The sequence below is a fragment of the Schistocerca americana genome, chromosome 4 (genome assembly GCF_021461395.2).
Source record: "Schistocerca americana isolate TAMUIC-IGC-003095 chromosome 4, iqSchAmer2.1, whole genome shotgun sequence".
Classification (NCBI taxonomy): Eukaryota; Metazoa; Arthropoda; class Insecta; order Orthoptera; family Acrididae; genus Schistocerca; species Schistocerca americana.
The window spans coordinates 328,925,069-328,951,110 of record NC_060122.1 but is presented as its reverse complement, the minus strand read 5'-3'; the positions used below and the strand labels follow the sequence as shown (position 1 = coordinate 328,951,110).

The following is a 26,042-nucleotide window of genomic DNA, read 5'->3' as shown; positions in this document are numbered from 1 at the left end:
CCGGCGTGTAAACAAACTCTGGATCCGTTTGATCACAGCTTAAGAGCTATCTCTCGCTCTCTCACTGCGTGCATGTGACCCGTGACAACAGCCGCCGGCGTAAACCCGCGAATCACAGCAGAGAACTACGCCGGGCCGCGGCTCTGTCGGGCACTTGTGTTCTGTCCGCGAACACGGTGTGGAAGAGCAAAGGTAGAGTGAGACTGTGTTCTGGTTACACGGGCCAACGGAAAATACCTCTTACACTACTTTTTGTTTCGGCAGTAGCTTAACATTATAGTTCTGCTCACTGAAGACATATCTCAGCTCAGTATTTTTTTTCCTACAACGTACAGTTTTGTCATAATGTGTCTTCTTTATAAACGAGAAATTTTGATCAGGACTGAGTCAACAGCTTTGTCACAATTACTGAAAGTAGTCATTGCGCTCACGTCTATTAAAAATATTTATTCCGACTGCACTTTCGACAGTTTGTAATTTTAAAGGCATGGTGTTGTGTTAAAGGCCATTCTAGAACGTTGGCTTCGACAAGTGGAGTATAGTTTCGAATAGCCTGAATAAAAATACGAACGTTTATCCACGGTTCCAGACACCATGCTCCGTTTGGCGAGCATAAAATCAGCACTACACTAATACAAAAATAAAATTTTCAGCCACAATATACACACAAACGAATCGCTTGTGTAACCAAGGTGGTATACGTATATTCAAAATGTTAACCGTTCTAATACACTTCCTTTGGGTTCAACCTATGTTACATTTGTTACTGCTGAACATTTGCCGTCCCGTATAACATTATGTATTTTTGACTTTGGAAAGCCGGCCGGATTAGCCGAGCGGTTCTAGGCGCTTCAGTCTGGAACCGCGCGACCGCTACGGTCGCAGGTTCGAATCCTGCCTCGGGCGTGGATGTGTGTGATGTCATTAGGTTAGTTAGGTTTATGTAGTTCTAAGTTCTAGGGGACTGATGACCTCAGATGTTAAGTCCCATAGTGCTCAGAGCCATTTGAACCATTTGACTTTGGAAAATTTGTGACTACCAGTCTGTACAAACAAGTTCAAACAACTGGGACCAAGAGTTCCGAAGTTATATACTAAAAATGTTAAATTTTCTCATTGTCAGAGAGTTGAAGTTCCATCTGTTGTAGTTATTAAAAACTATTTTAAAGCTGAGATCGCACAAAATATCATTTATTCCAGACCACTCGCTTCAAAAATCTTGTCTGTTATCTTCAGGCCTTGAACATTTTTTGTAGTAAAACATGTTAATTTTACGCTGAACCTCAGGCACAAGATGTCAAGTGCATAAAACTCAGCACATTTGAAAGCTTGTCATCGCTAAAATACTTAAAAACACACAACACCTTGTCCAAAAGACCATTCTCACAAAAATATAACTCAGATGCTTGTTACATGATACAAAAACGGCATACAATAGCACATCTGTTTACATGTACTGAACGCATACTAAACAAATTTTACATATGCTGGACACATACTAAACAATTGTTTAGTATGTGACCAGCATATGTAAACTAATGTGGTATTGTGTACCGTATTTGTGTCACGTAACAAGCATCTGTGAGCAATACCTACATGGACACGCCTTTGGCGCAAGGTGCAGTGTGTTTTTAAATATTTGTGGGGATTATAAACGTTTACAATGTGATGAATTTTATTCACTTGACTTTTTCTGCATGAGATTCAGCGCAAAATGAAAATGTTTTACTTCAAAGAATATGTTGAAGACCAGAAGACAGATGTCAGCTAAGATTGTTGAAACCGGTTATCTTGAATAAAAAATATTAACAATTAATACTAAAAATATTTCCCGTTATGAAATTTAATAAATAGCAACGCATCACCATTCTAAACACAGTCATATGATTATATCGTCAGCGGGATGTTAACAGTACAGAGTACCGTTTCAGAAGTTGTTGGGAGTGTTAAGTACATGTACGATCAACCACCTGTGTGAGTCCCTCGCTACAAGACGCAGCGTTTGCTCTTACTGCTGGTAAAGCACCGTTAAGCATATGCAAAGTTTGATTATTACACCCACTAGAAGACAATATCACATGAGTGTTGCGAAACTGGACTGCCCCAAGAAAGTGTGCTTTTGGTGTTTCATAGGAGAATGGCATAACTTTCTACTGTTAATATTTCTTTTGCTCCTGTATTTGCTACATTCTTATGATTTTGGATTGAGAGTTTTAGTATTCTGAGGTACTACAGTGATCCCCAAAATTTTCTGATCAGTAAGTCCGAGTGAAAATTTTCGGTCAGTTAACACTCGCAGTTGATTTTTCAAGAAAATCCTTCGTCGTAAGTACAAACACTATTATCTCGCCTGCATCCCATCACCTACTCATCTTGAAGAGAGGCCAGTCTCGGATTCTGGAGGAATTTTACCGCAGGACTCAAATTCATCATAAAAAAAAGGAAAATTAATTATAAGGTATGAAATACTAAAGTAATTACTAGAGACAAAAGTAGTCCAGGAAAAAAATAAACAAGTACCGCATCAGCTGGTGTGAACATGTACAGTGGATCGTCAATAAAAGATTTTCCAAACTATCTTAAGGTTTTAAACAATATGGAAGCATAAACATCGAAGGCCTACGAAGGGATGGAAGAAATTCCTGAAGTAAAAAAAGAAGAATAAGAATAATAAGAAGATGAACTCGCTCTTCAGTTTCGTTATTGTAGTCAAAGGATCAACACCTCTGTAAATGCTTGGCGTGTATTCAGCACTTCTAAGTAGGCCACGGCTTTTGACGAACAACCAACAAAGAGACATTAAACCCAATAGCCGAATGGATGTTCCACGCAGAAAAAGTGTTTCAAGACATTAAAGTAATTTTTACTCTGGACGAAATTTACGTCATTGTGTGATCAGTAAAGGGAGAAGAGGTAGCGATGTCCAGTTCTTGATTATCAGATTGGGCGTCCACGTTGTGGCATAAATGTTAAACTTGTCTCCGGTGTCTTGTGGAATGAGAGCATGTGGCAGTGTTGAGGGTAATCATCCAGTGAGATTGGGGCATCAAGCTCGGCACTCCCTTGGTGCTAATCTGGAGGGATGGACTATGTGCCGGGCGCGGATTTCACTCTCTTCCTTCCCTTCATATGACTAACTGTCCCTAACAACACCAACACAACGCTGGCAGGTACTCAGCACAGCCACCAACATAAAAAAATGGCTCTGAGCACTATGGGACTTAACTTCTGAGGCCATCAGTCCCCTAGAACTTAGAAATACTTACCTAACTAACCTAAGGACATCACACACATCCATGCTCGAGACTGGATTCGAACCTGCGACCGTAGCGGTCGCGTGGTTCCAGACTGAAGCGCCTAGAACCGCTCCTCCACAATGGCCGGCCCACCAACATCATACAGACACACTGTGCTGAAAAGTAATGACTGACTATTACAGGCAGACTTGAAACGTATAGAACAAGGACGGGCATTCGACGTAATGGTTTAGAGCAAACACGGAAAAGCCAAGTCTGGACGAGTGGACGAAGATCTGAACCCGGCTTCTCTGCGATGCGGTCTCAAGTACTCTGCCATCGCGTTCGCTGTACACCGAGGGACGGATGCGGTTATTATATTATTATTTCATTATTTCTCACGAGTACTTACGAAAATAAAAGCCCTATAACTTTCCGGTACGAACTAATCACTGGGCGCTAAGAAGCTCAAAATTTAGCGCGAAATTCAATGCGACATGCTTTCAACAGTTTTTACGACGAAATATTGTCTCGGAATCTGACAGAAAACCCAAAGAGATACCGGACATATACTGATGGTATATAAAATACACCATTGGCAACACGCAATCAATACCTTCACCACGCGATAGCAATGGTGATGTCACTGATGGCAATGCCACTAAATCGGAGTTACTAAATACAATTTTCTGAAACTTCTTCACTAAAGAAGCCGAAGTAAATATTCCAGGATTCGAATCTAGAACAACTGCCAACATTAGCAACATGAAGCAGATATCTTCGATGTAGCGTAGCAGCTTACATCGTTTCACAAAGGCAAGATCCCTCGTCCAGATTGTACACCACTCAGGTTCTATTCAGAACAGGCTGATACAACAGGTCCATACTCATGGTTCATATACAACCGCTCGTTCGTCAAAAGATACGTACCTAAATATTGGAAAGTTGCTCAAGTCACACCAATATCCAAGAGACGAAACAGGGACAAATGTCCTGAATTACAGATCCACGTCACTGACTGCCATTTGCAGTAGGATGTGGAACATATACTGTGTTCGAACATTATGAATTACCTATTACAAAACGATTTATTGACAAATAGTCAGTACGGATTCAGGAAATATCATTCTTGTACGAGGGTGAGTCAAATGAAAACCTTAAATATATTTTTTAAATATTATTTATTGTGCAGAAGTGGTAGAAAGCTGTATCACTTTTCGACATTGTCTCCCCCACGCTCAATGCAAGTCCTCCAGCAATTACAAACTGCATAAATTCCTTTAGAAAAAAAAATTCGTTACGTAGTCCGCGCAACCACTCATGCAGAACGGAACTTCTTTTCTCCCATTGAGTCTTTGAGTGGTCCAAATATATGGAAAGCACTTGGGGCAAGTTCTGGTGAGTATGGTGGATGAGGAAGACCCTCAAAATGCAGGTCTGTGACTGTTGCAACTGTTGTACGGGGAGTATGGCGTCTTGCATTGTCATGTTGCATAAGGACGTCTGGTGACAGCAAACCATGTCGCTTTGATTTGATTGCACGCCGCATATGATTTTGTAGGAGATGTGTGTATGATGCACTGGTCCCAGTGGTCCCTCTAGATATGTAATGCTCCAAAATGACGCCTTTTTTCGTCCCAAAAGAGATTCAGCATAACCTTCCCTGCTGATGGTTCTGTTCTAAACTTCTTGGGTTTTGGTGATGAGGAATGGCGCCATTCCTTGCTCGCTCTCTTCGTTTCCGGTTGGTGAAAGTGAACCCAGGTTTCCTCCCCAGTAACGATTCGTGCAAGGAAGTTATCACCTTCTCGTTCAAAGCGCCGAAGAAGTTCTTCACAAGCATCAACATGTCGTTCTCTCATTTCAGGAGTCAGCTGCTGTGGCACCCATTTTGCAGACACTTAGTGAAACTGGAGCACATCATGCACAGTGTGGTGTGCTGACCCATGACTAATCTGTAAACATGCTGCAGTGTCATTCGCCGGTTTTCCTTCACTATGGCTTCGACTGCTGCAATGTTCTGTGGAGTCACAACTCGTTGAGCCTGACCTGGATGAGGAGCATCTTCCACTGAAGTCACACCATTTACGAACTTCCTACTCCATTTGTAGACTTGCTGCTGTGACAAACATCCATCACCGTACTGAACCTTCATTCGTCGACGAATTTCAGTAGGTTTCACACCTTCACTACGCAAAAATAGAATAACAGAACGCTGTTCTTCCCTGGTACAAGTCGCAAGTGGAGCGGCCATCTTTATACTGATACTGCGACGGTATGTGTGCATCTGCACTATGCTGCCACATACAGGCCATTCTGCACGCTGTTTGTAGCACGCTTACCAACTTACAGGATAACGGAGCGAAATTTCGATTTGTTATTACAAATTTGAGGTTTTCATTTGACCCACCCTCGTAAAACACAACTAGCATTTTGTTCTCACGAAGTAATGAGACATCTACAGCTGATGTTAAATTGATTCCAAGTTTTTAGGTTACCAGAAGGTTTCTGACAGCGTTACTCACAAGCGACTTCTAACCAAATTGTGTCCCAGTGGAGTATCGGCCCAGTTGTGCAACCGAATTAGTGAGTTCATGTCAGAAAGGTCACAGTTCCTGGTAACTGACGGAAAGTCGTCTAGTAAAACAGAAGTAGTATCTGGAGTTCCCGAAGGAAGTGTCATAGTCTCTCCGCTCTTTGTGACCTTCATAAACGACGTAGGAGACAATCTGAGCAGCTCTCTAAGATATTTTGCAAATGATGCAGTCATTTACTGTCTTGTAAAGTAACCAGATGATCGAAACCAATTCTAAAAACACTTAGACAAGATATCTGTATTGTACGAAAAGTGGTAATTAACTGTAAAAAATAAGAAATGTAAATCTATTCGGATGAATACTAAAAGAAATCCTCTTAATCGCACGAATCTAAAGGCTGTAAACTCAAGTAAATTCTTAGGGATTACAATTGTGAATAAGTTAAATAACTAGCTCACAGATAATGTTGTGGGGAAAGCAAATCAAAGACTGTGATTTATTGGCAGAATACTTGGAAAATGCAACAGGTCTGCTAAAGAGGTTGCTCGCACTGCGGTTGTCCTCTCTCTTCTCGGATATTGCTGTGCGGTGTGGGATCCGCATCAGATGGGATTGAGTTCAACGACAGGCATCTCGTTTTGCATTATCGCAAAATACGAGAGAGTGTGCTATGGATTTGGTACGTAAATTGGGGTGCTGTTATGAAAACGAGGCCGTTTATCGTTGCTGGACGGTCTTCTGATGACATTTAAGTCACCAACATTCTCCTCCGACTGCGGAAATAGTCTTTCGTCGCAACCTACCTATGGAGAAACGATCATCGTGATAAAATAAGAGAAATCAGAGCTCGCTCAGAAAGATTTAAGTCCTCATTTTTCCCGAGCGCCGTTCGATAGTGGAACGGCAGAGGAATAGCTTGAAGGTGGTTCGATGAACCCTCCGCCAGCAACTTAATTGTGAATTCTAGAGTAATGATGTAGACGTAGATGTAGTGTTACCGTTAGAATAGAGATGCCTACATAGTGTTTCATGATGCTAGAAAGACTGTAGCATTCCAAGACATTATTTCACAAACATATTTCAGGAATATTCATTATGAGGCTATCATATTTAAAACCATGCAACTGTAAGTGTTACAGGAAACACTTCCTCATAGCAGGTTTTCAAAGGGTTGCTATTTCAATACCGCGTTGATGCCGATTGCATTTTGTTCCTTCATGAATATTCGGTTCGCATTCCACCTCCGCCTGCCAGCCTCTTTTTTTATGTATAGCATCACAGCAGCTTTTGATCAAATTAACTTGCGGTGGTTGTATGGTGGGTCTTACGTGAGGAAGACATTTTACCAGTTTTAATAAATTATTCACGATAGTTAGGAAGTGTTGTAGTCCGTAGCCGGCCATGAGTCGGAGAGCATTTCCCACGCTGGCTGGCTAGGTGACGAAGCGACCATATGTAGCGCGTAGTGGGGTGAGGCTCGGCGCTGGACCGTAGCAACAAGGGTCAGCCTGGAAAATATACACGACGGGAAGTACCGCCACCTTGGCGCCAAAGTCACCGATTTTTTATTTATATTTAATAATTAAAGTCATTTATTACAACATGAATACTAGGAGGAGCCTCTGGATGTTTAAATCAATTTATCATAATTTTGCCTCGTTAAAATTCACACCCGTTCATTAAAAAATGCATATCTTAGTAGCTACTAACTTGATCGGAAATCCACGATCTGTGACGAAACTAGCAAGAGATACGGACTGCGCGCCAAAGTCGGCAGTCGGCGTTAAGAGCTCTTCCTGTCTTGCTCGATGGTAGCCATGCTCTCGGTTACGAGTAGTTTGTGACATGAGTGTTTCATTATTGATCTAATAGGAACAAAAGTGATATTACGGCATTCTAAATGTTAATTTTGAGTAAATAGATACCGCAAAGCTGATCGACAGCAATTTCAGATAATTAGCTTCCACCGACAGAGACATCCAATGCGCCAATGAAGAATCTGCACGGGACAACATTTACGAGAGCTGAAACGCGCACAGGTAGGAGGAAATCCGACGACACGACCCACCATGGCGGATCAAGGAAGGTCCGACTTACACTCGCAAATTCCGGGTGGAAATGCTGACCAGTTATACTGTCAGTTTAGAAGCGAGGGGATCTTGCATGGTTATGCTACTGACGATGAATTATCGACCCACAGCCGTCGGTGGCAAATTTATGCTACATGTTTCACATTTCCCGTTCGCGATGTCTATATAGCATTGCAAAACTATGGTAGACTGCCGTAGACCATCATAAGTAACCGTAGACTACAGTACTTTTCCTAGTAGCTTTGGTCAGTTTAGATCGCACCCACGTTACCCGCATACTACCTGTGTTGTATACTCATCGGGTGTTACCTCATACTGATCTTTTTCTTTACGTATGAGATCAGTGTCTTACCAGATACCTCAAAAACAGGAAGCCGTGAACTATTTAGAAACTTAATGAGGATGCATAAAGGGCTGGGTAACATATGCAACATTTTTGTTCTTTTCCTCCTATCTGCTACTTAAAAGTGAACAGTATTCGAAAATTGTTAATTTGTAACGTGCAATAGAGGCATGTTGTAGTGGCAATGAAGGAAACAATAGAGATTTACCGTATAGCGCTAGAAAACGCAAATTCTTTAACAATAAAGTGAAATAAATAAATATGCAAAACAACATATCAAACATCGATTTAATACTTTGTCGAACTTATACAGGGCTATTACAAATGATTGAAGCGATTTCATAAATTCACTGTAGCTCCATTCATTGACATATGGTCACGACACACTACAGATACGTAGAAAAACTCATAAAGTTTTGTTCGGCTGAAGCCGCACTTCAGGTTTCTGCCGCCAGAACGCTCGAGAGCGCAGTGAGACAAAATGGCGACAGGAGATGAGAAAGCGTATGTCGTGCTTGAAATGCACTCACATCAGTCAGTCATAACAGTGCAACGACACTTCAGGACGAAGTTCAACAAAGATCCACCAACTGCTGACTCCATTCGGCGATGGTATGCGCAGTTTAAAGCTTCTGGATGCCTCTGTAAGGGGAAATCAACGGGTCGGCCTGCAGTGAGCGAAGAAACGGTTGAAAGCGTGCGGGCAAGTTTAACGCGTAGCCCGTGGAAGTCGACGAATAAAGCAAGCAGGGAGCTAAACGTACCACAGCCGACGGTTTGGAAAATCTTACGGAAAAGGCTAAAGCAGAAGCCTTACCGTTTACAATTGCTACAAGCCCTGACACCCGATGACAAAGTCAAACGCTTTGAATTTTTTGGCGCGGTTGCAACAGCTCATGGAAGAGGATGCGTTCAGTGAGAAACTTGTTTTCAGTGATGAAGCAACATTTTTTCTTAATGGTGAAGTGAACAGACACAATGTGCGAATCTGGGCGGTAGAGAATCCTCACGCATTCGTGCAGCAAATTCGCAATTCACCAAAAGTTAACGTGTTTTGTGCTATCTCACGCTTTAAAGTTCTTCTGCGAAAACAATGTTACAGGACACGCGTATCTGGACATGCTGGAAAATTGGCTCATGCCACAACTGGAGACCGACAGCGCCGACTTCATCTTTCAACAGGATGGTGCTCCACCGCACTTCTATCATGATGTTCGGCATTTCTTAAACAGGAGATCGGAAAACCGATGGATCGGTCGTGGTGGAGATCATGATCAGCAATTCATGTCATGGCCTCCACGCTCTTCCGACTTAACCCAATGCGATTTCTTTCTGTGGGGTTATGTGAAAGATTCAGTGTTTAAACCTCCTCTACCAAGAAACGTGCCAGAACTGCGAGCTCGCATCAACGATGCATTCGAACTCATTGATGGGGACATGCTGCGCCGAGTGTGGGAGGAACTTGATTATCGGCTTGATGTCTGCCGAATCGCTAAAGGGGCACATATCGAACATTTCTGAATGCCTAAAAAAACTTTTTGAGTTTTTGCATGTGTGTGCAAAGCATTGTGAAAATATCTCAAATAATAAAGTTATTGTAGAGCTGTGAAATCGCTTCAATCATTTGTAATAACCCTGTATAAGACATTTCTGTTACTCATAAAAAACTTCAGTATTTATCACTAATAACAAGAAACTCTTGCCTTTGTTCATAATGAAGGACGTGCTATTGGTTGCGAAATAACAACAATAATTATATGTATTTTTATGTTTGTGCATGTAAACTGAACTTGTATCAAAGGTAACTGCTTTGGTTACATAAAAGCATAGAAGTTACGCAATCAATAAACGTTCATTACTTGCGACACGCAATTTATATTCTGTAAGAATGTAAAATACGTCATGGACTGACAGTGAATGATGCCTGGTTATAATTACGCGTGAAACAAACTAACAAACAGATGAACAAAAAGCAAAGAGAAGTCGTTGGTTCCCAGTTTCCTTCCTACACATTCATTTATGTTTCCTTCCCTACCAATCGCTACCGGCAATTCTACCATTTGCTACATCATTTATGCGGTGTACGTGCCGAACTATAGTTTTGGTAGAGCGTAACTCTATGTTTAAGTCTATCAGAACAAAGCAGACAATAATTCGAACTACTTCAAACACTGTTACTATCCTATATAATGGCTCCAGTGTAAACCAATGAACCGCATGTGGATATTTTCAACACGAGAATAGATAAAAATAATTAAAGCTTTTAAAAATAAATTAGGTTGTTTGAACACCTTAGTCGTTTGTTAAACTGAGTCGTCCTATAACCTTGCACTAGTTCTTGCACATCTGTGGGAGGTAGGAGAGACAGGCACTGATTGCTGTGGATTGCGAATTACGATATGTATCGTTCTTTTCGCAAACTGTTAAGCATTGATAGAGATGAGAGTCTTAGTAATTCCCAGGCAACTAGCGTAGAGTATCGCTTAGCCCTTTCGCTATTCATTTCGCACTAGATTGCCGACGTACACCGGAAACAAAGTAGATGAGTATGGATATGTTTGCCACAAGAACACCATGATCTTGTGACAAATCCTATTCCTGGCATTATAAGTAGCCTTATCCCATGAATCGTAAATATGTCTAGTGGAGTTCTTATATTAAAATTGCAAAGGATGAGATCTAAAATTTGCAAGGTGAATTTATGGTCCTTACAGCTTCAGAAAACGTTTTCTTCTCTCGTCGCCTCCCGACATATAAGTCTTTTCTGAATTGGTGGCCGAAGGGGGGAGGCGGGGGAGGGCGGGGACGAAAACCGGCAGTCGCGAGTTGTGCTTCAGGTCACGAACGGAAAACTTACGACGTCCTGTCCCGACAACATCCAATAAACGAACTCTATGCTGTACACGTTAACTTACCCTTTGCTCTCATCATGGTGTATTCTGGGACACTTGTTTCCTTTGCTGAATATAGCTCCGCAGAAAACCTAGGGAAGATCATCGTGGCATACAGAGGCAAAAGTGCAATTACAAAAGCTACAGTCGCTAGTAATAAGTTTCTGCAATGGATTTTGAATACAGACAGCTGACTTTCTTGTAACCAGTATCGACTGTAGGAACAGGGTCGACATCTGACAGACTTCTGCAGAATAATATCTCTTTGAATTTTTATATAATTCTACACAGTATTTCACATAACTTTCAATTGTATTTCTGACAACACAATAATACTTTCCTCGTAATTTTCTCGGTTGTTCGTTACCACCTGCAGCCACTTGTAAGTGAATCCAAAGTACACTTCGTCCTCTACTTGAGACACACTTCTGATTGTATTAACATTTACTGAAAGCCATGACGAACCGCCTCCATGGCGAATGGCTACCGTTGTTTCCTTCAGCGCAGAAGGTCCTAGGCTCGATTCCTGGCACCTCCTTGGATTTTTCTGAGGTATGGATATCTGCAACACGATCCGTTAAGTCTCATGAGGCCAAATGAGGATGTGCTAGGATAAAGAAGCAGTCTCATCATCAGGGTTCATCTACTGGAAATAACGGCTGAAAGCATTGACATCATGCTGATCACATGTACCACGGTCATAGATCGTTCCTCGTACTGCTTTGTAGGCTGCAGTCGGTCTAAGGCCTGCCCCGTGTCTCGTCTTTTTTTATGAGAGATATGATTAAACATTGTTATGATAACATAATAGGTTTTGTGTTCACTTCATTAACCTGCTCCGTCATAACTGACATCTGATGATTGTGTAGGTCGTTTTGTGTCACTTTGGTAATAACACGTACAATAGCGCTAATGGTGTTGCAAACGAAGCAGGGTGACAGACTAATGAGCCACAGGAAAACGGACGGAACCAAAATTTTATGAAAAGAGGCCTCGATTACTTCACGTACATTCATTTCATGAACATTTTAACACCATAAATTTGCAATAAATGTAAGTGATGTGATTCAAAACAATCTGGAAAATTTGAGCTATGGGAGGGAAGTTATTACTTTTAGTTTTAAAAGTTGTAAAATGAGTCAACGCAAATAATTATAATAATGATCCATACTAAAACAACAGCTACTCGCCCACGGATATTTTTTAAAATAATAATATATTTATTATCAAGTGTGGCTTCACTAACTGGTGTCGGACAAGAGATCCACAGTTTTCGTGTTCACTGGTGATTCGATCTCACAATTTGTCTGTCACGTACCGCTTCTTCAATATTTGGCAATCATTTGTAAATGTGGAAAATAAGCTTCTCCATAATTTGGTATCAATGCTAAACCGTGAAGTCCCTTGTTGCTGCTTTATAAGTGAGTTCACAATTCTAATGAATACCGCAATTAGAGGAAGTCACTGTGGTGTTGCCTTTGTAGGAAGGGTCCGTAGCACATACTTGTGCTGTGGCCCTCAATTTTGAGGTATCCTGTTCGATCGCTCGAGCAAGAAAATGATTTCATTGCTGGTATTTTGCCGAAGATGGGAGGAGAGATGGTGGTTTACGCCCCTGATCACTGTACTTTGCGCCACTATATTAGGATACATTCTGTGACAGTACTGTGTCTGCTACAATGCGACTGTGACAGGACCTTGTAGGCTCTCCGTTTTGAAATTGTAGTTAAATTACCGTGAGCTAACACTTGGCGACCGGGCAACTTACAACAGATCACGCGGTGACGTGTCTGTAACTGATGGCCATCTACTCGAAATTACGCTTGACCAGGAACTGTTATAAAAGATAACATGATGTATACAAACTTGTTTTATTGGTTTCCGACAGTGAATGTTCCTAACTATGCCATCCACACCTACAATTTTGCAGTCCTCACTGATACAAAAATTTCCCCGCTGAACGTAGTATCTACGCAGTAGAAGAGCGTAGCGTTCCAAAGGATTGGAAAAGGGCACAGGTCATCCCCGTTTTCAAGAAGGGACGTCGAACAGATGTGCAGAACTATGGACCTATATCTCTAACGTCGATCAGTTGTAGAATTTTGGAACACGTATTATGTTCGAGTATAATGACTTTTCTGGAGACTAGAAATCTACTCTGTAGGAATCAGCATGGGTTTCGAAAAAGACGGTCGTGTGAAACCCAGCTCGCGCTATTCGTCCACGAGACTCAGAGGGCCATAGACACGGGTTCACAGGTAGATGCCGTGTTTCTTGACTTCCGCAAGGCGTTCGATACAGTTCCCCACAGTCGTTTAATGAACAAAGTAAGAGCATATGGACTATCAGACAAATTGTGTGATTGGATTGCAGAGTTCCTAGATAACAGAACACAGCACGTCATTCTCAATGGAGAGAAACCTTCCGAAGTAAGAGTGATTACAGGTGTGCCAGTGTCATAGGACCGTTGCTATTCACAATATACATAAATGACCTTCTGGATGACATCGGAAGTTCACTGAGGCTTTTTGCGGATGATGCTGTGGTGTATCGAGAGGTCGTAACAATGGAAAATTGTACTGAAATGCTGGAGGATCTGCAGCGAATTGACGCATGGTGCAGGGAATGGCAATTGAATCTCAATGTAGACAAGTGTAATGTGCTGCGAATACATAGAAAGAAAGATCCCTTATCATTTAGCTACAAAATAGCAGGTCAGCAACTGGAAGCAGTTAATTCCATAAATTATCTGGGAGTACGCATTAGGAGTTATTTAAAATGGAATGATCATATAAAATTGATCGTCGGTAAAGCAGATGCCAGACTGAGATTCATTGGAAGAATCCTAAGGAAATGCAATCCGAAAACAAAGGAAGTAGGTTACAGTACGCTTGTTCAGCCACTGCTTGAATACTGCTCACCAGTGTGGGATCCGTACCAGATAGGGTTGATAGAAGAGATAGAGAAGATCCAACAGAGAGCAGCGCGCTTCGTTACAGGATCATTTAGTAATCGCGAAAGCGTTTCGGAGATGATAGATAAACTCTTGTGGAAGACTCTGCAGGAGAGACGCTCAGTAGCTAGGTACGGGCTTTTGTTAAAGTTTCGAGAACATACCTTCACCGAAGAGTCAAGCAGTATATTGCTCCCTCCTACGTATATCTCGCGAAGAGACCATGAGGATAAAATCTGAGAGATTAGAGCCCACACAGAAGCATACCGACAATCCTTCTTTCCAAGAACAATACGAGACTGGAATAGAAGGGAGAACCGATAGAGGTACTCAGGGTACCCTCCACCACACACCGTCAGGTGGCTTGCGGAGTATGGATGTAGATGTAGATACTTGACCTTAATTCTTTTATCGACAAAAGTTTTCTGCTTTTACTATAATCTACTACAGGCCGTTACATTAAGTAAATTCTTGTCAGTCACTTCATTTCTACTCACACTAAGAATATACGAAATTTATTCGCAATTGCGAAATATTTCTGCGGTTAGCTGCATTAGGTATGAAGACGTTACCTATTGGCGAAACATGAAAATTTTTCCGTAGACCGGGACTCGAACCCAAATTTCCCGCTTGACACGAACGGTCGGCTTAACAAATTCGGCTAAGCGAGCACTCTTCCACGACCGACCCAAATTTGTGTTCAAATGTATGTGAAATCTTATGGGACTTAACTGCAAAGGTCATCAGTCCCTAAGCTGACACACTACTTAACCTAAATTATCGTAAGGACAAACACTCACGCCAATGCCCGAGGGAGGACTCGAACCTCGGCCGGGACCAGCCGCACAGTCCAAGACTACATCGCTCTAGACCGCTTTGCTAATCCCGCGCGGCGACCCAAATTTCCATGATGTCATACTGTCTACGGCGAGCGATAGGGACATTGACAGTATGACATATTATGAAAGTTTAGGTCGGTCCTGGAAGCGTATTCGAATAGCAGAAGTGATTAAGCCGACCGTTCGTGTTAAGCGGAAAATTTGGGGTCGAGTCCCGATCGGGAGCAAATTTTTATGTGTCGCCGACGGGTAATTTCTTCATACATAATGCAGCTAATGTCAGAAAGATTCTACAGTTGTCAATAAATTTCATAAATTTAATACAGCTGCAAGGTCGTTACTAATATCTGTTTCTTCATACGTCGTTCAAAATAAGGGTCACACCAACTCTCACTCCTTCTTTTTAACTCCGGTCTGAGTAATTATTAACGAAAAACTATTCGACTTCTTAAGACAGTTGTTCGCCTAGACACCGTCTTTACCTTTTCCGACGACAGATTCCCATGTTTACGATGCGACCCAGGCACCGACTAACTCGCATGCCCGCACGTTATGTGTTGGAACGATGCCGGTCCGACTAGACAAAGCTCCCTCTGCCGAAAAAAGGCGTCTAGCATACCCAAGGTTCTAAAACGTCACGCTTGTCAGTTAAAGCAAGCAAACCAAAGAGTATTAGTATAACTATTTCAAGCCTTTCACAATGTCTCATTGAGGAACAACATAGGCCACAGTTGATTCGTCGAATGCAGATACTAGTCGCCTTGGCGGAATTCAAGAGAAGCAGGCTATGTGCCAGCTCTCGGTTCCATCTTCGTACGTCTCTCATCATCATACAATATAAAATCGACTCTACATTATACACACACTATAGTGACCTAAACAGAACACCTAAACTTAAAAATGAGAACAGTTTGCGAAGGAAGAGTGTCAATTTGTTCGACAGAAGAAAATTCTTTCCAATTAACGGTTCGACCCAGACAACCGTCATTGTTGTTGTTGTTGTTGTTGTTGTGGTCTTCAGTCCTGAGACTGGTTTGATGCAGCTCTCCATGCTACTCTATCCTGTGCAAGCTTCTTCATCTCCCAGTACCTGTTGCAACCTACATCCTTCGCAATCTGCTTAATGTATTCATCTCTTGGTCTCCGTCTACGATTTTTACCCTCCACGCTGCCCTCCGATACTAAATTGGTGATCCCTTGATGCCTCAGACCATGTCCTACCAACCGATCCCTTCTTCTAGTCAAGTTGTGCCACAAACTTCTCTTCTCCCCAATCCTATTCAATACTTCCTCATTTGTTATGTGATCTACCCATCTAATCTTCAGCATTCTTCTGTAGCACCACATTTCGAAAGCTTCTATTCTCTTCTTGTCCAAACTATTTATCGCCCATGTTTCACTTCCATACATGGCTACACTCCATACAAATAATTTCAGAAACGACTTCCTGACACTTAAATCTATACTCGATGTTAACAAATTTCTCTTCTTCAGAAACGCTTTCCTCGCCATTGCCAGTCTACATTTTATATCCTCTCTACTTCGACAATCATCAGTTATTTTGCTCCCCAATTAGCAAAACTCCTTTACTACTTTAAGTGTCTACTTTCCTAATCCAATTCCCTCACCATCACCCGACTTAATTCGACTACATTCCATTATCCTCACACAACCGTCACATGTGATTATTTTGTGGTGTTGAAACCAACCTTCGCGTTAAGAATGATTTTATGTAAACTATGGCGTTATGTTATGTTATGTTAAGTTAACTGGGGACCTAGAAACGACGGAGAGCCTCCGTCCCCGCCGCAGCCGCAGTGGTCCGCAACCCCACGACGACTGCCCCAGTCCACTACACCCCTCCGCCGCCCCACAGCGAACCCAGGGTTATTGTGCGGTTCGGCCCCCGGTGGAGCCCCAGGGGACGTCTCACACCAGACGAGTGTAACCCCCATGTTTGCGTGGTAGAGTAATGGTGGTGTACGCGTACCTGGAGATTTTGTTTGCGCAGCAATCGCCGACATAGTGTAGCTGAGGCGGAATAAGGGGAACCAGCCCGCATTCGCCGAGGCAGATGGAAAACCGCATAAAAACCATCCACAGACTGGCCGGCTCACCGGACCTCGACACAAATCCGCCAGGTGGATTCGTGCCGGGGACCGGCGCCCCTCCCCGCCCGGAAAGGCATGCGTTAGACCGCACGGCCAACCGGGCGGCCAAACTATGGCGTAGTTCGTGTTGCTTTAAGACAGAGCCACAACAAAGTTTGTTGGTGCATAATTCTCGTACGAGTCGGAATGCTGGGCGTAGCCGTCAGTTAAACAAGTTGTTTAGCAATGTAGCACTGCTGGTAACATGCCAGTTACCTTGGTTCAGATGGAAAGCAAACATTAATTGCTTCTGTTGGTTTATAAAATAAACACATAGCACGTTATTGCTTATTCAAATTAATATGTTTGCCTCCATCAATTCGAACCAATGAACTGTTGACTGCAAGGCCCCACGGCCGAAGAAATGTTCAGGAAGCTACACTGATCAGAAGCCTCCGGACACCGCTACGTAATGCCAGAACTGGACCCCAGATGTCATGAGAGGTTGTAATGGTTCTTTATTTACGTGACCATTACGGCACTCCAAACCCAGTTCTCGATACCAGTAATATCATACTACTTTTCTGCGAAGTAACACACATAATTTTGTGACAATATTCACATTTGGTTTTATTAATGTATAGGTACTCCGATGTATCGATATATTACAGTGATATGGTTCTTGTGTGTATTCCTTTCTGTGAGACTGTCATAATCTTTGACTTACACGTAACCGTTTTGGCGCGAATGCGCCCAGAGCAGTCTTTGTTTCACTTTGCAGAAGTTAAGTTGTTATTTCGCTTTGTAAAAGAACAGTCAAGTCTTGTGTTTGGTTAAAGTGGAAATTAAATATATGAAGATTGATACAAAACTGTTTTCTTGATGATGTGACAATTACGAAGAAGTATATGTGAATTTACAAGAAGTTTAATAAAAATGTGGATAGTGAACACCAAGTCAAAAATTATTTCTACCATACCATTGTTCTGATCTGGGATTGTTTGATGATTAAGAATTTCCTGAAAAACGCATTTGTTAGGTCTTCAAATATTGCTAAAATACAGATCTGGACCTTCTAGCAGTCAAAGTGGAATCGCCCTAGAATCAACAAGATGAGCCATAACAACGTCGACGAAATCTACGTGGGAATCCATTCAAGATAAGTGCCAAAATTAATGACTTTTTTTACAGTGACTTCATTATTTCCATTCTGACGACACCATCCACAGTCAATAACTTTGTTGTTACCCGATAATGCGAACATATGCTGCGTGAGCAACATTATTAACCTGGTTTCTAACCTACTTTTCAAGTGGTGGTATTGTTAGAATTCGGACACGCCAATACAAAAGAAAGCGGCGAGTATAATGTTGTCCGTAGAGAAGGAGTGACAGCAGGATGCGTCGCACAAGAAAGTCTGGTCGTTGGATGTCACCAGAGTAAAAAATCTATCAGGTACATTTCATAGCTTCTGATGAAATGGTTTTGAAGTGGAAACGTGAAGGAACAACAACATCCAAGCAAAAATCAGACCTCATGTACTAAAGGACAGAGCCCATCACACATTGCAAAAGGTAGTTATAAAAACTCGTATGAAATCGGCGGAAGGAATCACTAGCGAGACCCAAAGCGTTACCAGCAATCCAGCTAGTACATTGAAGGTACGTAGAGTTAAAGGGAATGGGGTAGAACGGTCTAAAAGCTCCTCATAAGCCACATACCTTCGCAGTCAGTGCTGAGCGACACTTTCGGTAGTGCATAGAGAAACCCCGCTGAACACTGGATGACCGTAAACAAGTGATTTTGAGTAACGAGTCACGCTGTACCCTGTGGCAATCTGGTGGAAGGATTTCGGTTAGTTGAATGCTTGAGCAACGTTATCTTCCATCATTTGTAGTGCCAACAGTGGAGTAAGGAGGAGGTGGTGTTAACGGTACGAGTGTGTCTTTCGTGGTTATGTTTAAAAAAAACACTAAATGCGGGAGGATACGAATACATTTCACAGCACCGTGTACTGCGTGCAGCAGAGGAATAGCTCGCAGACGATGACTGTATCAGCATGACAATGCACCGTGTCAAATAGCATCATTTGTGAGGTAATGGTTTTATACAATAAGATTCGTGAAATGGACTCACCTGCCCAGAGTCCCTACATGAACCCAATGCAACACCTTTTGGATGAATTAGAACGACGCTCCAAACCCTAGCGTCCAACGTCACTATCTTCTGTTGTCTCGGCTCTTGAACACGAATGAGCAACTATTTCTGCACATACATTCACACACCTCACTGAAAGTGTCTTCAGCGGTGTTCAAGCCGTCATTAAAGGAGTCTCGAAACTTTTGACCAGACAGTGTATGTGAAAGACTTTCCTTCATCGTGCAGAGTACCATCTTTCACCCGCGAAATAAAACGCCTAGAAAACGCTTTGTCTATGCGGAAGGGCTAGATCCCCTACAACTGGGACGTTTCGTTAGTTCACAGGTGAGAAGGTAAGGGCCTATAAATGGTACTTCTGCCCGAAAATTAAAGTTAAGATTGTATGCTGAATTAGGAATCGAACCCGGGCGGCTCCGTTTCGTGGGCTGTGCACAACTTATTACACTGTCTGTGCACGGCTCATACAGCGTTCATAACTTTCAGCCTGTCACTCTTTACCTGCACGCCTGACAAGCTGTACAGAGTCTCTCATATGGTACCGCAACTCAGAGCTCATCTTAACCGAAGCCTCTTGGATGTTTCTGACACGGCCGGCCGGAGTGGTTCAAAAATGGTTCAAATGGCTCTGAGCACTATGGGACTTAACATCTGAGGTCATCAGTCCCCTAGAACTTAGAACTACTTAAACCTAACTAACCTAAGGACATCACACAACACCCAGTCATCACGAGGCAGAGAAAATCCCTGACCCCGCCGGGAATCGAGGGATTTTCTCTGCCTCGTGATGACTGGGTGTTGTGTGATGTCCTTAGGTTAGTTATGTTTAAGTAGTTCTAAGTTCTAGGGGACTGATGACCATAGATGTTCAGTCCCATAGTGCTCAGAGCCATTTGAACCATTTTGTCTGTGTGTGTGTGTGTGTGTGTGTGTGTGTGTGTGTGTCAGAGAAAGAGAGAGAGGGAGAGAGAGAGCGAGAGAGAGAGAGGGGGGGAGGGAGCGAGAGAGGGAGAGAGAGAGAGAGAGAGAGAGAGACGATGGTCTCGTTTTGTGTCGGCTACTCTTACCCACATGCGCATATTTATCGAATGCTTGTAAATACTATGTTTTATGGTATGAACTGTTCTTCAACTACCGTTTGCCCCTCGAAACAAGAAACGGAACCACGAAACAGATTAGAATAATCGAAATGCTAGTCAGTGATTACGTGGGGTAAATAGGCAATGACAGCAGAAGAGACAAGCTTGCATGGCGTACTCAGCCTCATTGTGGAGTGAACCTACCCTCTGGAAACGTAGTTTATCGACCTGATGGATCGATAACGAGAAATAACCAGATATATGCAAGAAACTTCATCCTAAAATCTCACTGGCGAGTAGGGTAGACCGCAGAATATGTGATATCATTAGAGAAAACATCAGACCTCTATAATGACTCGGTGACGTAACGGGATTTTGTTTGCGGAAAAGCATCGATGACCAGTGATATATACCACGGCAAGCTCTCAACAACTGTGGAAAAAAATTAAAAATATTATAACGAGAATGATGTTTCTGTTGCACATGCGCCACTCATGTGCTTTACGTTATAAGACTGCTCTGAAATGGCATTATACTGATTAGCGACGCCAGATCCATGCTTTCAGTCCCATGTTCGTTCAAATTTGTTATGGTCAGCCGAAGACAGGCTTGATGCAGCTCTTCACGGTAATCTTCACTTTGCAAACCTTTTCATCTCTGCATGACTATTGCAACGTACATCTAACAGAGCCATCTTGTTGTAGTCCAGTATTCCTCTCTTTCCTCCTCCTTCTCCTCCTCCTCTTCTTCTTCTTCTTCTTCTCACTGCGTTACTTCCCTCCGTGGGTCTTAGCCCCTTTCCCCCATTCTATCCGCTTTATCACGGTTCTCCGCCGTCCCCTAACATATTTTTCGTATTCTTCCACATCGTCTGTCCATCGCATTCGTGGCAGTCCTCTCTGTTTCCCGCCAGCTGGTCTCTATTAAATTTTTTTTAGTTCTTTTTCGTGTATCTGTCCTAAGAAAAAAGTCCAAGACAAGCTATTCTCCTACTTTTTATTATTTTTACCGTGTCAGATTCCTTTTCCTTGCTGCAATTCGTCTTCGTAAGGGCAGTGCGGCGGTCCTTGTTAAATTATTTTTACAAGGCACAGGTGTTGACTCTGCGCATAACCCCCAACGTGCAAGTCCATACTTTCATTTCCGAGTTAGCTGCCCCAGATACACTCCACTGAGCACATATACAAATGTCGAAATGTTACTACGTACCGCTGAAAGTGCGAATTATGAGTAATAATTATCACAGGAATTGCATTTTTGTCTTTAAAATATCTCATACTCAACAGTCAAAGTTCGAATAAATACCTTCATTCAAATATGTAATCATTGAACGGTGGGCTTTGATATGAAACACGATGCTGTCGAATCATCTCGATAATTGTATGAGAGAACTTCGTCTATCTTCCAGCAGAACATCAGCTCGACACACGGCCGACGTAGGTGCAACAGCGCTTTAAAAGTGCTTTATCTTTTAGGAAGAGCTGAGCTGAAATTCACACGGCCATTCTAATGTAGAACTTATTTCCTTCTACAGCTTTAGACAAATCCCGAAATAATTGATTCGACAGACTTGAGCTCACCAACCATCTGTTCCAAAAATCCCCCCCCCCCCTCCTCCCACACAAAGACAACATGTACTCTCCACAATTACCACAACGTCGGCGAATTTAAATTCCAATCTTCTTTCTCCCTTATACCATCTCGATAAATATCAAAGATATCACACACCACAGACTAAAGATTCAATAATCATTGAAAATGTATGAACAACTCATTTTAATGTGTAATCAGTCCATTCAAAGTTCCTTATGAGAAAACTCACAGAGATTAGATAAAAAAAAAGAAAACACGCTAATTTATTATTCTACGGCCTCGTCGTATTATTGCACTTCGTTTTATATAATCTGATAAAGTGACACATTTATGGAGTTGAGCCTTGTTGCGCTCATCAATTTACACTCAGTTTGCACGTTCAGTTCACACTTTGTCTAATTTTAGGAAATTGTAGCGATAGAAATTACCTTTAGTATCCAATGATTACGGTGTATGGATTTGTTTGTCAATACGTAACTTTTGAAGTTATTCGGAATCCTATTGACATTACTCCCGTTCACTGCAGGAACGGGGAGTTGTGCTCTGATTCCATCACAGCTTAGTATGGCCCATCACGTCCTTGAACACATAGCCCCTCTGATCTGCCTAACCCGTACAGGCTATGACTGACCGACCTTAAATACGTTCTCCTTTGTTGTTCTACGCTAGAGAACATGGTCTTTATCCAGGAAGCTAAAGAAAAATCATCGATAACTACTAAAGGAACGAAGGAATTTGCCGTTCTCTGTTACCTGCCAATCACCTCCTAGAATAATACATGCAGTAATCCTTTCCTACAGCCATCCCTCGACAGCACCCTGACTGTGAAGTGTCCAGTGACGTTCCGAAAAGTGAGGTAGAAATAGAACTACCCATAGAATCCAGTGTATAGTTGCTCTGAAGAGGACAGTCCAAATATCGACTTTAATAGTGATTTTGGATTCAGAATGTGGGGTCCGACGCTGGAAAAAATGTTAATCAAAGGACTGTTAGTACTGATTGTTCTGTTGACACTTGATTCATTAGAGATGGAACACGAGGCCATATTCGGGAAGGGGATTGGCCGTACCTTTTCCAGTGAAGCCTTCACTGCATTTGACTTCGAATATTTAAGGAAACTAAGGAAAACTTAGTCATTAACAGCCACGTAGTGAGTGCAGAGCGAAAGCTGAATCCTTTTATCCCCGTGGAGGAAAATTGGAATAGAGCAAAGCGTTGGCTCCGGTGGCTTACTTTCACTTTCTTCGAGGTCATTTGAGACTTAGTAATGGATCGGTTTGACAAAGATGGTGGAGTGGAGCGGATGTGACCTTGCTGATGGAACCGTTCTGGCATTCTGATGTAGGGATGTAGACACTAAAATAGTTCGACCCGACGGGCTCTGGAACACCTCTCGTTCCGACGACGGATCTAATGTTGCCTTCCCCCAAATTTATACCTCTGCTATACTAACAGCTATATACAGTAAATTCACCTGAAGCTACTAGCATGTTGATTGCCATATCGTTTTCTTCACGCCCAAATAAAAATCGAACTGTAGTAGAAGAAATGTTTTTCTTGGATTCCCATCGACCAAAAAAAAAGAAAAAAAAAACACCTAGTAAACATGAGTTATAAATGCATACCTTAAGAGCTACGAGCATTTCGTTCATCTTAGATACTGTGAAACATGCCTCTTCTACTCTTCTATACTGCATGCTTTTTTTTTAGGAGGTGCTATGGACCAAAACAAGAAAATTTTACTTTTTTCAGTAGAAGAGATGTGTCTCACATAACCACATAACCGAAAATGAACAAGTGCTCATAGCTCTTAAGGCATGCATTTTTTTAGAAACCATGTTTACTAACATTTTTTATTTTGGTCCATAGTTCAACCTCTGAAAGTTTGTTGGTCAAGTTATGGTTCACCCTGTGTATACTGTGGCAGCGTGCTTTCCTCGTAGAGTCGGGTCTTGGGTTCGAGCCCCGCTTCGAAAACGCGTCTGTATTTAATGTGTAAATTCTAGATGGAGAATTTATGCATATCCAATTAATTAACAGCGGAAACGTAGATGGCTAACATTATACCATAATAGGAACAAAACATTATAGAAAAAGTAGATCCGTTAAGTCGCTTGCGAGATAATTGAGAATGTGTGCTGTAAAGTTTTCGATTAACTTTCTTTCTTTAAAGTGTTAATATGACTGGTGTAATAGTACCCATGGCACTCAGAAAATTTCAAGATTTTATGACGAAGCTTGTGAGGCTGATTAATGTGGTTGTACCATTTACAAACGTAATGGCATGAATTATGAAGATGGTCAGGCCGCTCGTTGTGGCCGAGCGGTTCTAGGCGCTTCAGTCTGGAACCGCGCGACCGCTACGGTGGCAGGTTCGAATCCTGCCTCGGGCATGGATGTGTGTGATGTCCTTAGGTTAGTTAGGTTTAAGTAGTTGTGAGTTCTAGGGGACTGATGACCTCAGATGTTAAGTCCCACAGTGCTCACAGCCATTTGAACCATTTTTATGAAGATAGTCATAGATGCCTGAAATGAACTGCCTGGCTAAAAGAAATATTTGTGATCCATGACTGGACTTATAACAAAACAAATATTTCCTGGATCGCTATGAAACCTTATAAATCTGAAGATGGAGGCTTACTTGATTCTTATATACGTAGACGTTTCCAAAGCGGATAAGTGGACCTAGCGCAGTCGTTAGCACGCTGGGCTCGTGTTCGATAGGATGACGGTTCAAACCCGTGTCCAGCCATCCTGATTTAAGTTTTCCGTGATTTCCCCTACATCGTTTCAGGTAAACGCCGGGTGGTCCCTGTGAAAGGGCACTACCGACTTCGTTCCCCATCGTTATCTATGGGGATCGGACCGATGAACCTCACTGCTTAGTGCCCTCCCCGGAGTCAGCCAACCAACCAACCAGAGAAATGGATGGAATAACTTCTGTGGTACCACCTACCTTTGCCTGGAAGGTGATGCCGTGCTGGAAGGCCTCTTCGGAGTGGAGCGGTATCCTGGTGTCGTAGTCATCGTTCTGCACCAGGTTGTACTGCTTCTTGGACGGCATGGCGGCGGCTGTCACCGGCTGTGTCCGCCTGACGCTCTCCCGCGGGCCACGCCGACGCCGACGCTGACGCCGACGCTACGCTTCTGGCAACGCTGGCGCGACGCGACACGGCCAACAGAAATAGCCCTAGGCTCGTCGCCCCCGCCGGCCAGCCTATTCTTCTGCTTCTGCCGCTCTCGGCTACGCGAAACGCAGTCGCGCAGCGCAAGACCCTCACCGATGCAACTCGCTCTTCTCCGACACCGGGACCGACTCTCAACGACGCCACTGACTCCTTCCACGCTTCCCTCACGTTACATCCCCTGGAGCAGCCACGGGATTAATAATTTACCAACTACGCTACCCGCTACGCGACGACACCACTACGAACGACTGTCTCCTCGAAAATTACACAAGTAGTAACCACGATGACAATAACACAGAATTTTCAGATCGAGCGCCGCCGCAGTCGTTCTGGACAACGGCGCTGTCGGCCGGAAGCAGAGGTGCCGCGCGCCGGCAACCGTCCTCCTGCGGGCACACACAGAGCACGCGACCGCGACGCCGGCCACTCTCGGACGCCAGACACCCGCGACCAGCCACCACGCGCGTCCGCGGCAGGCAGCACGCCGCTACTGGGGGAGCGAGCGCGCGCTCGAGCAGGCCCGCGCCCGGCCGCGCGACGCTGCTGCCATCCGGCGGCGCACTGCCCAACTGCGAGGCACACGCGCCACAGCCGCGAGATGCGCGGAGGCTGCGGGCGGTAATTAATTGCATGTAAAATTGTCGCGCTACAAGCAGTCGGATCTGCTTCATAACAACTCGGAGCAACGGCCACGCCTCGGTGGAATAGGATGAAGGACTAGCGTCACCTCTGTCTCTGGAGAGAGAGGTAGGGATGTCAGACTGTGCCGCACAGCAAACTACTCATTGCTGACACTGAACTCACTCCAGAGACGTACAGCGTATCTGTAGTTCTCACTCAATGAAACCACCACTATTTAGAAACTCATACGCACATAAAACACTTACATTTGTTACATATAGACAATATTTTAATTCTGGCTGTGACAACATCCTCAACGAAGGAAATAAAATATAGCCCGTTGCTCTTCTAGGAGCGGAGAAAAAAAAATGCAGCCACCATACCAGCGATCCCTTCAAATCCATCTTAACAGTCTTCTCTCCTTG

General features: G+C 43.1%; 1 protein-coding gene across 1 annotated transcript in view; it reads right to left on the bottom strand.

Moving 5' to 3' along the window:
• Positions 1-25,471, bottom strand: part of LOC124613449 (carboxyl-terminal PDZ ligand of neuronal nitric oxide synthase protein-like) — a 970,717-nt gene extending 945,246 nt beyond the window's left edge. The window contains exon 1 of the mRNA XM_047142152.1: positions 24,765-25,471. Within this exon, the coding sequence (XP_046998108.1) occupies positions 24,765-24,872 (108 nt within the window). The 5' untranslated portion in view covers positions 24,873-25,471. The remainder of the gene's footprint in view (positions 1-24,764) is intronic.
• Positions 25,472-26,042: the final 571 nt, after the last annotated feature.